Genomic DNA, 16,299 nt, shown 5'->3' with positions numbered 1-16,299 from the left:
GTTTCATTTTGTTGGATTAAATCTGATGGTAACTCTTTCACCACATTATATGTTTGCTTCTCATGTAACCAATTCATGTTAGAATTCTGAGCTCTCTAGGGGAATTGGTAGATTATGATTTGTACCACTGTGCCTTCAGTGGCTAACTGTTAAGCCTCTAATGAAGATATTATTTCAGAAAAGTCTGAATCTGGTAACTTTTTTATTAAGAACATTCCAAGAAGACACAAGCATATAGTTATTTCATGATACAGCTTGTAGGCAAGAATGACTTCTCAGTAAACGGCAGGAAAAAAGAATGAATAGAGCAATAGAGGAATTTAAGAAAGGCATTGTCAACCATTCTTTAATTGTGGTGTTTAAAATTTATTTCCTTGAATTTACAATTAGCATATAATTTTTCCTTTGCTTTCTGTTGATACACTTAAACATATATGTGTGTGTGTATATATATATGCATCTAAAAAAACTAAAACCTAAAAGCTCAGGTTCACTTTTCAGTAATCATCTATGCTTATGACTTTTATAATTGTTCCCTGTATTCACTGATCTTTGCTAGCTCTGTTCCTTAAAAAGGACAGCTAACTCCCAGGCATCTGTGGCTGGATTCTCCTCACAATGGCTCATTTCCTTTTAAATGTATTAACAAGTAGCTTCCAGTGTACCTAATTGTAGCTTTGTTGACTTTCCACCTCTCTCTGCTTATTGAACTAAAAGAAAAGTACATTAAAGCTTATATAAATGGCCAGGTTTTCTGGTTTGGGGACGGTTTAAAAGAAAGCAGACCTTTCATTAATGTGAAAGGGAGTAGACTAGTCCTAACATTGAGTAAACTGAATGGATAAGTGCAGGGAGGCACAATAGGAAAACTGGACACTTCCCAAAGCCACCCAAGTTTGCCCTTTGCCATTTTACTGTATTATTTTAGGTTTGAACTTAATTTCCAGAATGTCAAATATACCGATATTCACATGTAAGTACAAAAACGTATCCTGAAGCCAAATAGAAAAAAAAAGTGCTTGCCACCCTCCATTGGTTCAAATAATTAATGTGAAAATTAGCTATAAATTTTTAAATGTAGTTATTTCATATTTTAAAATATCATCCATGCACGTGTTTTTTTTAAAGTCTCTAGTAGGATAATTCCCTAATTGATGTAGAATGGAAACTAAAACATTTACATCTTTACTTATTTCCAATTTAAATTGCGTTTGGGGGAAAAAAAAAGAATATAGAGTTTTGCTTTAGTTGGCCTTGTTTTACTGCCATGGGAGTTTACTTTCATCTCAGTTCCCATAGATATGTGTGAGAAATTCTTTAGGGCCTGAAACAAGAGTATCTTCAGGGTTATATGATCTGACCTAATCAACCATGAGTGCTCTCATACTCTTTTTAAAAAATCCCTTTTAAAAGCTATTTAATGAAGGCCTTTCTCAGTCATCTTCTCCTTCTTCCCCTGATTAGACGTTGATGAGTGCAGCATCATTCCTGGGATATGTGAAACTGGCGAATGTTCCAACACCGTGGGAAGCTATTTTTGCATTTGTCCACGTGGATATGTAACCTCAACAGATGGCTCTCGGTGCATCGGTAAGCCTCGTAGTTTTGAAGGCACAATACACTGTTTCTTTCTAATGACAGAACAGCCCAAACAGGTACGGAGATGGCAACGATTATAAAATGACTGGGAAAATGCTGGAAGAGTTGTTTAAAATAAACGGTACCACTATTGAGGGACTGATCGACCAGGTGCTCTTTGCAAAAACTTCAGTTTCAGAAGCCATCTGAGTTTGCTTTATGTTGTCAAAGCCATTTCTGAAATAAAGAAAGATTTCCTCAAGACATTGCTCTTGCCAAGTGTTACAGACACAAAGGCATGAGAAAGATTTTTAAAAATCTACTTTGGGAGACAAAATGTAGTAATTAAGGGTTCTTTCATTGCTATGAATCATGAATGTAGTCAGTGTCTTATTTACTTAGCACGTGTTTATTCTAGTGAAAATAGTTATTACAAAAAAGAAATCAATACCTTTAATTTTGTTTTAAGCATATTTTAATTAAAGGCATATATATTTTCATGTTCTCTTTTGTTTAGAAAGATAAAACAGTCATGTGTAGGTCATCTATTTTTGAACAAGCCTTCGACTTTAAGAGCACTAAAGATTCCTATAGTACAGGAATTAGGGAAATGAAACCAGCACCCAAAGACAGGAGTTGCTTGGTTTGCTGGAGGATGACCATCTGGGCAATGACTGTCTCCCATCCCCACTGGGAGGGTGTGTGAGCAACTAACTTCCAGGGACTTTGTAAATCCAAAGGATGTCCAAGTGAACTGGGTTGAAGAGAGGAAATAACAGAGGGTTCAGGATGTAAGCTAGAAGTCCTAGGCCACCAGTAAAAAGTCTTGAATTCACTGGATAAAATGTGTTGATATGCCAAACACTATGCTATGGCCGTGCAACAGCAAACATGAGAAACGGAGATCCTGCCTTCAGAATACTATGGTGTCATCGTAAATAGTAATAGCAAAGTAGCAATAGCAGTCAAAGAAGAAGCTATGGTAGTGGTAGTAAAATTGACAGCTGCCATTTATGAAATACATACCACGTGTAAGGCACTGGACATCTGTATCACCTCATTATCACATAGTGGTGGGGCCTTGGGTAAGCTACTGACCTGTCTGTACTTCAGTTTCTTCTAGTAAGTGTTCAATAAAATATTTCTTATTACTTCTATTATTATCATTAGGGGAAGGAGGAGGTATAGGAGAATGAGGATGTACTCCTTAAAATAGCCCTGTGTGATAGGCATAATTATTCTGATTTATAGATGAAGGAATTGAGGTTTAGAGAGGTAAAGTGACTTACATGATGTTTCAAGGCTGACAAATGGAGCCACGATTTGAATCCAGGTCTCTCTGCACCTGTGTTACTATGGTTCTACACTGTCTCCTTATCTGCTTTAAGGTGACAGAGACCCTGTGCCTAGATATCAAGGTCTCCAGCATGAGTGGTTTCTCTACCACCACGCTGACAGTCTGCTTTGAAAAGTACAATGTCCATTTGGAGCCTCCCTTTCCCGTTGGAGTATTATGAGATTTGAATAACAATTATTTGTTCTTCACGAATGAATCAGAGTTCTATCTTACACTAGATAAAACATTATAGAGGCGTTAAGTCTATAAAACTGAGCAAATTAACTGTTTTTAGGGTCAGTGTTACCAGTTGGCTCACTACATAGTAAGTCTGATTCATTTAACATAGTTTAACAGAATTGAAAATTAGTAGAACTACCTATACTTGGCTTAATTTTCTTAAACTGTATAGGAAAAGAATGTGCATACACATACACACATATGTGCAGTCATCAGCTTGAAATAGGCATGAACTCAGCTCTGTTGGGAAAATGTCAGTTTGCTAGTCATCGTTGAACATCACTGGCTGGATGCCATAGACCCTGACTTCAGGAAACTTATATTCTAGAAATGGCTAGAAGAAATGTGGCTGGAGACATAAGTGAGATTATCACCATGAAGTTCTGAAAATGCCAAATAAGATGTATATATTTTATTTGGTAGATAATGTGGAGTAATTGAAGGCCTTTGGGAATGAACTGTACAACTAGACCAACTAGTAAGAAGGCAGAATTTGCCTTAACAAATGTTAGTGTTTTATATCAGATTTCTAAGTTGTTTCTTTCTCTCTCATTTCTTAAATTTCTAAGTCTTTCTTTAGTCAACACATGCTCTTTTTTTTGTGTGTGTGGTACACGGGCCTCTCACTGCTGCGGCCTCTCCCGTTGCGGAGCACAGGCTCCGGACGTGCAGGCTCAGCAGCCATGGCTCACGGGCCCAGCCGCTCCGCAGAATGTGGGATCCTCCTGGACCGGGGCATGAACCCGCGTCCCCTGCATCGGCAGGCAGACTCTCAACCACTGCGCCACCAGGGAAGCCCAATGCATTGTTTTTTGCATTGAAAAGGAAGCATATTGTTCATCATATTTAGATAATCATGATCAAGATCCCCAGTGATTTTCTGAGGTTGTTTTCTTCAATGTCAGATATTTGGTTTACCATTAAATCATGGTAAACTCTATCTCTTGCTTCTTTGTATAAAGTTCTCAGCCTTTACTGGACTTTCAAAGCCCTTTAGAGCCTGACCCAGCCTGTATTCAGGACTCATCTCTAACCACTTATACCTCACACTCATGTTTCTCTTATTGCAGTACATGAGCACACTGCCCACAGTACTTCCTCTGCCTGAAGCATCTTGATTTCCCCCTTCTATGCTTGTTAAAACCCAACTCATCCTTTAAGTACCCACTTAGATATAACATTTCTTTATAGCCATCCCTGTTTAACCCACATTTTCTTGTCAGGCAAAGTCAATCCGCCCTTCCCATAATATTTTTTATTTCCTTCATTTCTGGGTTTATCACAGTGTCACAGGTGTTTGTGCTTTACTCATTGGCTAGACTCTGAGCGCCATTAGGTCCTGCCTTATGCAGCTTTCTGTCCCCTGTGCCTTATGTAGTCCCTTCCTTAGAAGTTTGGGCTCAGTAAATCTTTTCTGAATGAATAGGCAAACCAGCAAATGAATGAATGAGATGACGTTGAATGTAAGAATTTAATGTTGGTTAATAACTGCTTTGCATCATTTGGCATCCTGCTGGACATGATATGATGGCAGTGAGTTACAGTCCCCAATGCTCAGAAGGTGAGAAAGACTGCTTGAGCTCCAGAGGCCTGAGGCACAGTGAGTTCTTTGCTAACCATGAGTCCCTATTCATTTCAGTATCAATATCCTGACCCAGGAATAGAGGAAAGCCCCTAAGGAGGGGAGAATGACGTTCCAAAATTGCAAAACCAATGTTAAAATTAAGTAATAAGCAGCTTAAAAATTTTTTGAATAACTATGTTTCATTTGGAATAAGTATGTGTTTTCCACATATGAAAAAAATAAATCTAGCATTTTAATATGTAAGAGATCTTTGGTTTTGATTTTTTAAAATCTGAGTCTGTATTTTCTTAGATGGAATTTATTTATGATTGAATTATATATGTCATAAATATTTCCATGCTGTTTATTTTGTAACCACATGTATGCTAACAATAATGAGTTGGATGAACTCAAAGCTTTTTCTTAAGTAAGAAACTGCATGTTATCTGCACCTTTATTTTAAGAGTGGCACATGCTGAATGCTGCCCTAATTCCTTATTCTAGTTAATCAAAACATCTTGAATCTATACAACATTATAAAGCATCAATAAACTGCCTTTTTCTTTTATGTGTAGGAAATAGCTTTATATGGCCGGAGAGTTTAGCGGGGCATTTTAATTATAAATGAGGATAGTTTTCCCATTTCATTTTATGCTAAATATAAAAATCAAATTCTTAATTTGATTTTATCTCCTGTTTTCCATCAAGTTTTAAAAAATATTCTGGAAACAGCTCTCCTTTTTAACAAAGAGTACTAACATATGTCATTTCGAAAAAGAGTCAACCCCTACCTAATATTTTTTTTCTTAGAAGCATTTTTAATAGCACAACGTAATGACCCTTATATCATTTAGTAATTCAGTGTCATTATAATATTCATGGCATTATTAATACCTAATTTCCACGTTGCAATATAGGCAAGAAGAGTGACTGGCAGTCAACGAGTCAGTAACGATTGACAAGCAGCCGTGAGCAAGTTCTGTATGCAGGTTAATGTACCAGCTACTGTTGTGTACACAGAACTAGCAGGGACCCTATTTGGGGGACTGGAAAGTGCCAGTCAGCAGCAAGTGAAGTTCAGAAAATGAAAGTAAGCATTTAGAAGTCCTTAAGGTAATGTGATGTTGCCACAGTATCCTTGTGCATTTCCTTGAGCTTTACAAAAGTTTCAGTGCACAGTATTGCCATGGAGTATTCTTGAGGAAACAAAACCTGAAAACATAATGTGAAAAGTAGTAACGTAAGAGAAAGTTTGAGGCAGTGGGTCGTTAATTGCTAAATAATTTCTTAGCCAATAAATGCTGTAAGTCCAAAAGAAAGTCCTGATTATTATAGTTAACATTCTCAAGGAAGTGAGTACTGATAGAGACGTTGAAAGATGGATGGCAACTAAACAAAGGCATAAGACTGCACTGAGCGAAGAGAAAGGTGTCAGCAGCAGTACAGATGCTGAAAATGAGGGGGCTTGGAGACGGTGAGGAGAGCTTGTCTGGGAAAGAGAGCTGAGTAAGAAAGTAGTTGGAGACAAAACAGGACAGATGGGTTAAGATGAAGACTCTATTGCTGAGGCTCGTTAACTGCCGTGCTAAGAAGTAGCAGGTTGATCCTGAGGATGGTGGAGCCCATCAAGAATTTTGAGCAGCACAGAGACAAAAGACAATGAGGGAAGACTGTTTAAGCAAAATGAGGAAGATCTTCTGACAGTGATACAGAGTGATGGTCAGGATATGCTGTCCTTGTGCAGCACTCTATGTGATGATGGGTGTTGATTACATGTGTGTGCATGCATTTGCAATAAGTGCTTGAAGGATAAACCAAAATTCCTAAAAATGTTTAACTAATAGAGGAAGGGAGACAGGGATGAAACAGTAAACTGTATAGTGTTCGAGTTTTAACCACAAAATCATATAAAAGGCGACTGGTGGAACAGGGGTAGTAGTTTTAATTAAGAAAGAATGTCCTAGAAAGAGAAGGTTAGACAATGAGGAATACGAACTTCACTATTTTAAAGGAAGAAGTAAACCTAGGAGCCACAGTCGTTCTCTTTCTTTCATTGTTCCTAGTTCTAGTTAGTCTTGTATGATAGAAACACAAAAGCAACATGAAAGTATTTTAGGAATAGCAATCTGCAGAATTAATCGAGTGGAACTTAGGTTGGCGCCAGACTCTCAGCAAGGCAAGTGCAGGCCTCCAGTATCAGGAGCTGATGTCTGAGACAATGGTTTCTATTTACTGAACACCTACTATCTCTAGTCTTCTGACCTGAGCTAACCTCATCAGGGTTTTCTGGCTGACCCCTTCATTTTTAATAAGCAAAGCTCATTCAACAGGAGACATATTTTTTTCAAGGTAAGCCCCACCCCCATCTTTTACCAAGTTTTCATCACATTGTATAATTAACTGTTAGTTCACTTAAATCAAGTTTAGACTAAATGTCAAGCCATGAAACAAACTCTGATAAGAGTACCATTATTTTGTTTCAAGATAGATTTATATTTTAATCAGAGGAGACGGATTGCTTCCTCTTCCTCAGTGTGGCTTTAAATAAGACTTGATGTAAATCTTCTTCTGGGAGTGTAGCGAGGGTGATAGGAGATTATTAGAGGACTAGACATGTTTTTGTTACTTATGACATATCAATTCTACAGTTAAATATATACCAAGCTTTAGAAGGATTTTTCCTAATGGTATAATAAATATGCTTCTTCTGCCTTTGCCCCTAATAATTCCCTATTTCAAGGGATGATGTGCCTAGACAACTCTTAGCTAGTTCTATAGGGTGCCCCTTTTTATTCTTCCATATTGCACATTTCCAACACAGTACTTTCTAAGCACCGTGCAATTCAGATATGCAAAGGAAAGAACCTAACTCTCAGCCACTGTCTTCCTTTTGAAATGTATTTTTGGAGAGACCTTAATTGTGAGACATCACACTACATGTGTCTGTATCTCATCCTGATATGTTTTTGATGCAAAGGATTGGAAGTAGATTGTTTACCTCCCTGATGTTATTAGAAGAGACTAATTATAGAATTTATGGGGAAAAGTTATGATTTACTTTCCAGTCTTCTCTTTCTGCCCCTCCACCCTCTCAACAATGACATGGTTTCCTCCAACACATCTTATAAGACTGAGTAGAGGTTTCCAAACTGTGTAGGACAGAAGTTAATTATGTTTATTGAATTTGAAGACCCCCTCTTTAATATCAAAAATGTTTTCAGAGCCACATGACGATAACCCAATATCTTTGAGAAAATACATAATGAAAAAAAAACTACTGGATATTTAGTAATAATTTTAAATGAATTTGTATTTTATTAGTCACAATGGAATCTCCATCAGTGGGAACCATAGTAGTGCCTATATATTATGAGGCATTTTCATTTGCATTGCAGTGTTCAGTGAAAGTATAAATTTATGGAGCCCTCACAGTGACATTGCAGACTCCCAAAATCTGAGACTGGTACAGATTCCTGATGAGCCCCTACTCATTTTTTTAACATATTTCCTTATTTTCAGTATGGTAATGTATTTGACACATGAGTTGTTTAGAGGTGTAAGGAGTTTACCTGGTTTGCAAATCTCCCATGTTGGCTTGAAAAAGTTTTGTGTTTTCTCCAGTTGTTGGATAGATATGAGGTCAAACTTGTTAATTGTACTGTTCAAATTGCCTCTTGAGCTGTTAGATTTTATCTACTGTGTCTATCAGTTACTGAAAGAGTTGTATAAATGTTCCACCTTGGTAGTGGATTTCTCAGTTTCTCCATGTGGCCCTTTAAGCTTTTGTTTTATGTATTTTGATGCTATGTTATAAGGTGATGAATGTTTAAAAGTATTATATTTTCCTGGTGAATTGAACCATTTATTGATGTATATTGATTCTCTAAAGTTTTTTTTCTTTTCTTCTTGGTCTGTTTCTAAATATTTTCTCTTGGTTCATTTTATTTCATATTATTTGGCATCACATTTTGTGAGTTGGAGAGGAAGGTTTAAATATATGCCATTTGGATATGTTTCCTCTCAATCTTTCTGCTTCCTTTTGTCTTAAATGTGCTTCTTTAAACAGCCTAAATCTAAATTTTGGGGGGCATAGTCTTAAAACCTTTGTCTTTTAAATTGAGATTTAAATTCATTTGTGTTTATTACAGTAACTGATATATTTGCTTTTATTTCTATTATTTTCTTTTTTGCTTCCCATTTATCTTGCCTTTTTGTTACTTTCTCTTTCTTGCTTTCTTTCGGATTTATTCAGGCTTCCTGCCTTCCATTCTTCCACACCCCATTCTTTTTCCTCTATTGTTTAGAAATACGTAGTTTATTTCTGTGGTTTTAGTGGTTATCCTAGCTGTATGAAGATGCATATGTAACTTAAAGCCTAGAATTAATCTGTATTTTTACCCACATCTAAAAAATAAAAGAATATTAGAATGGTTACACTTTGATCTCGCCCTTCCAATTTAAAAAATTCTAGTCAATTGTCACTCCCCGTTTGCAACAAATTAATCATTATTATTATTGTTTGATATTTTAGTACTTGTCCATGTATCTAACAATATTTTCCCTCTTTATTCCTTCATACATTTCAAACCTTCCATTGGAATTATTTTCCTTTTTACCTAAAACACCTCTTCTAAAATTTCCTTTAGCAAGAACCTTTTGGTAGAAAATTATCTCTGTTTGTGTTTTCCTGAAAATGAACTTAATTTCCCTTTGGTTTCTTGGGGTACAGAATTTTAGGTTGACAGTTATTTTATCACAGCATACAGAAGATACTATTCTATTGTGTTCTAGCATCCACTGGTGCTATTAAGAAGTCGGTGATTGATTTAAATATCATTCCTTAGCCAATAATCTGTCTTTTCTTCCTAGCTGTTTTTAAGATCTTCACCTTTTCTTTGTTGTTCTGCAGTTTCACAGTGATATGGATAGCTGTGGATTTCTTTTTATTTTTCCTACTTTGGATTTATTGGACTTCCTAGATCTGAGGTTGTCCTGCAACATCATTAGAAAGTTGTAAACTAGTATCTGTTGACTATTGCCTCCCCACAACTGTCTGCTTATGACACTTTCTAGTACTCTTATTAGATGCAAATTACCTTTTCACCCTCACCTGCATACTTCTTAACCTCTTCACAACATTTTCCATCTCTTTGACTCTCTGAACAACACTAAAATAATATATTCAGCTATATCCTCCTGCTCAGTAATTCTCTTTTCATCTATGTGCAATACACTGCTTAATATAGTCACTAAGCATTTTATTTCAGTTATGATCATTTCATTTATAGAAGTTTCATTGAAGTCTTTTACATCTTTTCTTTCATTGTTTATGGGCTTGTTTTTACTGTTCTCATTTTTAGATTTTTAATTGCCTTAAACAGATTAAAGATGATTTCATTATTAATTAATATTTAATGAATCATCATTAATCAAAAACAATGATTTTCAGAATTGGTTTGACCATTCCAGTATCTGAAACCTGCTGTTTATTCAGCTAGTTTTTGTTCATTGAGCCTTGTTTCTCTGTGCGTTATTTACTTACTTATTTAGTTACTTTACTGTTAGCTACTCCTTTTTTTTTTTTTTTTTTCGCGGTATGCGGGCCTCTCACTGTTGTGGCCTCCCCCGTTGCGGAGCACAGGCTCCGGACGCGCAGGCTCCGGACGCGCAGGCTCAGCGGCCATGGCTCACGGGCCCAGCCGCTCCGCGGCATATGGGATCCTCCCAGACCGGGGCACGAACCCGTATCCCCTGCATCGGCAGGCGGACTCTCAACCACTTGCGCCACCAGGGAGGCCCAGCTACTCCTTTTTTTCCTAGAACTTTATCTATGGGAATTCTTTGAGACCTATGTCAGTATTAAGTCCTCAATTGTATTGGTTTTTGCGAGTTACTTGGAATATCCCTACCTGGAGACCTCTTTAATGTTATATTCTTCCTTTGAAGTTTTTCAGAACACAAACTTAATGTTTTGACATCAAAGCTGTCTGTGTAAGAAAGAGCTTTTGGTTTCATATTTTTAGGAAGAATCTTTTTTTTTCTCCACCCAGCACTGAGGTATAAACAGGCAAGTCTCTTAGCTGCCTTCCTCTCATTAGCCACATAACAAGGATATAGCTGTTTGGGACTCCTACTTTATGAGGGAGTTTCTTATTACATTTTGCATTAACGAGGTGAATCTGGGCTTTTATATCTTAGGCTCTAACCCCCTGTGAAATTATCAGAGTTGAAAATCAAAATCTCCAGAGTTTTGCAGAAGCCCTAAACCGAAAGCTAGGAGTGCACTTACCTCCTCAGATTCCTGTTTTCACTTCATTTTGAGACTCTGTTTTTTTCCTTTGATGTCAGCAAGATGATGTATTTTTAAAAATAATTTCTCATATTTTATCCAGGGTGTTTCAATTGGGAGAGACACTCAGGGTAGCTAATACACCATTCTGCTGGAAACAGAACATATATTGTTTTATTTAATTCTCCCATCAGCCCCATTCCATAAAGAAGAAAAGATATGTTACAGAATCAACAGTAATAATAATTTGATGTAAACCTAGGTATCCTGACTAAAAGCCATGATGACTCTTCTTCTTTTTTTTTTTTTTTCCAAATCTTATGGTACAGCCTCCTCCTTACAGAGCCTTGAAGAGATCAATACAGTCAATGTACCATGTAGCCCTGAATGTGTTTTGTAAGAGTGATTACTGTAAAGAGCTTAGGACTTTCTTATCTTAATTTGCATCCTATTCTTGAGGAGTGTAGCAATCAAGTAAATCTAGGAATATGATACTTTGAGTTCCTGGAATGAATATCCTAAAAACTATTTTCCTGGATCATTCTTGGGAGTAGAAACCTCTCTGTGAAATTATTCCCAGTGACAGCCTATCCAAGCCCAGCTTGTAACGTTTATGAAATGTCTGCAGTGCCTTTAAGTATGCACACATACATCACATTTAGTACTTTGCTCTTGGGCATACTGGGTTTCTTTTGGGAAATGGAAGGCATTCTGATTCTTACATGGAATACTTTCAAACCAATTCTTTAACAATAACGTAGAAGCAACCTGAGGTATACTTTGGACCATTTGAGGAAATAATATATTTATTTTAAACTCAATATCTAGTGTAAAAAATTTAGGCCTTCCCTATTAATAACATTATTTGTAATTAATGGTTTCATCTTCATCAGTGACATGCAGCTCCTGTTTTCTTCTTGTCACAGACAAAACTTCTTGGAAGCATCTAGATAAAAGTTAAATAATATATAGTGAAACTAGACTTACATTTTTTTGACTCTCTGAATAAAATCCGAAAGTCCTTCCCTCATGGTCTGTAGGGCTGTGCATACTCTTGCCTTCTGTACGCCTCTGAGCTCAGGGTCTTCCACCCCCACTTCTGCCTGCTCTTCTCCAGTCACATAGGTTCCTCGTTTTTCACATATTCCCTCCTTTCAGGTAACTGTGTGGCTCATGCTCTCATCTTATTAAAGTCTCTTCTCGGATGTCACTGTCTCAAAGGAGCTGTTCTGCTCAACCTTTCTAAAATAGCACCTGCATCAGGTGGATACTACTGGGTAACAAATAACCACAAAAGTCTCAGTAGCGAACAACAGTACATGTCTGCAGGTTGGCTGGATGACTAATTGACCAGTCTAGGCTGAGACTGGGTTGCCGCTTTCCTTCAAGCTCTGGGTCTGTCTGGGTGTGGCTTCTCACTGCAGTGTTGGTTCATATCTGCTTCACATCTTTCATTTTGTATGCCATGGCATAGGTACTCAGTGAATATTTGCTTGGTAAATAAGTAAAGGAATGAATAAATGTGATAGAAATTAAACGAATGAGTAGATATAATAGAAATTAAGTAAAATAATTCCCTTCGCTTAGCATCTCCTAACATGTGAAATAATTGATGTGAACCCCAGGTAATTCTGTCATGTCTTCTATTTAATTTTCATATGTTCAGATCAGAGAACAGGCACATGTTTCTCCGGCCTGGTGAATGGTCGCTGTGCACAAGAGCTTCCGGGCAGAATGACAAAAATGCAATGCTGCTGTGAGCCCGGCCGCTGCTGGGGTGTTGGAACCATTCCTGAAGCCTGTCCCATCAGAGGCTCTGGTGAGCTGCTGGCTGCAAGTTCCTCAGGACAGACAGTGTTAGGAAAATTAGTAACAATAATGTACTTTAGTGTTTCCCTTAAAGACAAGTCATGTTTGCATTCCTATTAGTGTCTTCAATATGACTTGGGTGTTTTTTTGTGAGGGTTAGGGTGGCATTGGTTATTGGGATCAGTTTTTATTATATCCATTTTGTTAATATTAGAAAATATCCTAAAAACTGATCATTACTTGACTTTAAGCAAGAAGTTTTAATAATTATCTGGAATGTCAGTATTTCAGTTCAGTTCTAAAACCTCCTAATCTTCTATCTGAAGCTTGAATAACAAAATTTGGCCTTCATTTATACTTTATTTCAGGAATGCCCTTAGCTTATAGTGTCCCAGTCCTTAAAGATATGTCCTCTCTTTTCTAATGACCTTAAAAATTAAGAATACAAGGGTAGGAGGATACGTCTCGTTCACTTTGCTATATTAACTGCTGTATACCTGAAGCTATACTGCGAAATTAAGGTGAATGAGAAGCAGTTCCTCTTGTTAATATAATATGAATAGTAAAGTACAATTAGTGTTTATCACGTAAAGGTATGTTGATAATATGTTATTATATTATCTTCATGTTATATTATAAATACTATGAAAAATAATAACACTTTTTGAAATATTCTTATAAAGATATGTATCTATATGTACTATTATGGAGAAAAAAATTAAGGCACATTCTTCCTAAATCTCTAAGCCGTGAAATTCCAAAATCGAATAGTAAAAAATTTTAAAAAGCAGAGTTAATGCATAGTATATAATTTTGGAAACTCATCGTTCCACTAGTAGTATATAATAGTAATGTCAGTACTCAAACAATTGTTTGAGCTAAATAGTTTTCACTTCTTCTTATATAGTGCCCTAATTCTGAGAACAGTTAAGGAAATAAGGCAATCACTATATTCTTGCTTCTTTTCCCTCAGCTTTGATACTTGGACAAATAATGAGCAGATTTAAAAGTTTACTAACTACTGTCTTCTGTTAAAAATCCACATTAGAAAAAAATTATTCTGAAGCCATATTAATCCCTTAAAGAGAAGAGAAGAGGTAGGAAAAATGTGTAGTACAATACTGATGGAGATTTAAGTAAAACCAAATATACAGAATGAATTACTTAAAGGTTTAATTTTCATCCATTCAAGTAAATTTCTTGCATTTACAGTTATATCTGGAATTTTATGAGTTGCACTTAGGGACATAAAATCAAAATGTATAGATAATTCTTTGGTTATGCAACTCAGTTAAAATATGGTATACATATTTTAATTTTTTCTGAAACATCTGTATCTTTTTCTGCCACTGCTAGCATTGAAAATGTTTATTAAAGATAATAACTTACTTATTCATATCATCAAGTGAGGATAACCTAAAATGATTATTACAGTACACAAATTGCCTTTATTATGCAGAAATCCATTTATTTATGGTTAACTGTACTTTCTTCTCTTTTAGAGGAATATCGCAGACTTTGCATGGATGGACTTCCAATAGGAGGGATTCCAGGGAGTGCTGGTTCCAGACCTGGAGGCACTGGGGGGAGTGGCTTTGCTCCAAGTGGCAATGGCAATGGCTATGGCCCAGGAGGGACAGGCTTCATTCCCATTCCTGGAGGCAATGGCTTTTCTCCTGGTGTTGGGGGAGCCGGTGTAGGGGCCGGGGGACAGGGGCCCATCATCACTGGACTAAGTGAGTGTTCACTTTGTGTGTAGACTCTTTGGTTTTCCACCTTAAATAATTTTATATCTAACTTTTGTTTCCAAAGTATGTTTGTGTCTGTGTGTGTGTGCAGAAACTTATTTCAAGGTCTAAAACATAATATAGTAAAACAGAATCTTAGGAAAGTATTATTTTTATGCTCCATAAACTTTCTAACTTGGAGAAAAGAATGAGTGACCCAGGTTCTCTTTGAAAATAGAGATGAGAGCGTGGTAATATTCCAAGTCCAGATGACACCATTAAAGATCACGTTTTTCGGTTCCAGTGTATTTCATTTGGCGCTTGCAGCTGCCCTGATCATACACCCTTTGAATTGTTTTCCAGAACCATCTCTCAACTGAGATAAACTGAATAAGTCTTGCTCTGCGCCTATACAAATATTATAATGAAATATCTTTCTTTTCTTCGCCCTCTTTTGTTGAATAACTTAAGAAATTGAGAACTGCCAGAATTGGCATTGGTGTGCTTGACATTTAAGTTCATTCTTTTTAAAATAACTGTTCTTGCTAATAATATTTAATGATGTCCTACAGTGTTATGTTTATTCTTTTTGGCATATTGCCTATTTACTATATCTGAATATTCAACTACAAAATAAAAAAAGAAATGGAAAGCATTCAAATGTACGGTAGAACATTCCTGAAATTTTAAAAAGACACCACTATGGGCAAAGTTTCCAGATGTGTAGCTTAACAAATGCAAGTTACAACCATGTGTCTCAAGAATAGTTTTTAGATTCTCAACATTAAAGTTTTAATAAAATATAGAATAATGTGGGCTTTTGATATGTACACCTAAATAATATACTATTAAATATCCTCTTAAAAATCGACTTTAAGAAAAGTAATCCATGTTGGAATGATGAAATATCATTTGTGCTCTAATTTTCCATAGCTATTCTGAACCAGACAATAGATATATGTAAGCACCATGCTAATCTCTGTTTAAATGGACGCTGCATACCTACTGTTTCTAGCTACCGATGTGAATGCAACATGGGTTACAAGCAGGATGTAAATGGGGATTGCATAGGTAAGCTCATGCTTCTTTAATTCTTGGTTTTCTAATAGCTTTTAGACTACAGGAACAAGTTGGGCTGAATATGATTTTTAAAAAGTCTTTTGAAGTAAAGCTAATTTACAAACGGTCTCTCCTGTGTGCATGCTCTTCCATGTGCTCCCTTAACCTACTGCTGAGCTGGACCACTTCAAGACTCCCCTTCCCCTTCTGGTCCTAAATGTTGTGATTTCTGTCTCTGCTTCCCCCTTTCCTTCCTTCTTAGCCGAGCAACACTGGATATACGGTGGCATCATTAACATGCAAGAGAAGGTGGAGTTTGGGAGGAAGCGGTTGATGAGTCTCTTTTTGAGCATGTTGAGTTTTAGGTGTCTCTGGTACTTAATTATAGAGGTCTCAAGCTAAGAGGAGTGTTCAGGACTAGAGTTAGAGATTTAGTAGTCAGTAACATACAGGTGGTTATTAGAACCATGAGGGTGAATATTGTCAGCCAGGCTGAACAACAGGAAGAGTAAAAAGATAACAGGAGTAGTGCAGTTGGAACCCTGTGTACCAGCAACATTAGTAATAATGTTGGAGAGGTGGCAAAATAATCTTGAAAATACATGTCACTGAAGCCTTGAAATGGTATGCTTTCAAGAGAAAAGGAACGTCAAGTGTCAAGTGCAGCAAAAAAATCAAATACAATGAGGACAAAACC

At 36.6% G+C, this 16,299-nt stretch overlaps 1 protein-coding gene across 1 annotated transcript in view; it reads left to right on the top strand.

Moving 5' to 3' along the window:
* Positions 1 to 16,299, top strand: part of FBN2 (fibrillin 2) — a 230,142-nt gene that overhangs the window by 109,114 nt on the left and 104,729 nt on the right. Inside the window, exons 8-11 of the mRNA XM_060093309.1 lie at positions 1,465 to 1,590; positions 12,674 to 12,826; positions 14,319 to 14,552; positions 15,477 to 15,614. Coding sequence (XP_059949292.1) covers positions 1,465 to 1,590; positions 12,674 to 12,826; positions 14,319 to 14,552; positions 15,477 to 15,614 — 651 coding nt within the window. The remainder of the gene's footprint in view (positions 1 to 1,464; positions 1,591 to 12,673; positions 12,827 to 14,318; positions 14,553 to 15,476; positions 15,615 to 16,299) is intronic.

The sequence above is a fragment of the Mesoplodon densirostris genome, chromosome 3, assembly GCF_025265405.1.
Source record: "Mesoplodon densirostris isolate mMesDen1 chromosome 3, mMesDen1 primary haplotype, whole genome shotgun sequence".
Lineage (NCBI taxonomy): Eukaryota > Metazoa > Chordata > Mammalia > Artiodactyla > Ziphiidae > Mesoplodon > Mesoplodon densirostris.
This window is presented reverse-complemented; position numbering and strand designations above follow the sequence as displayed.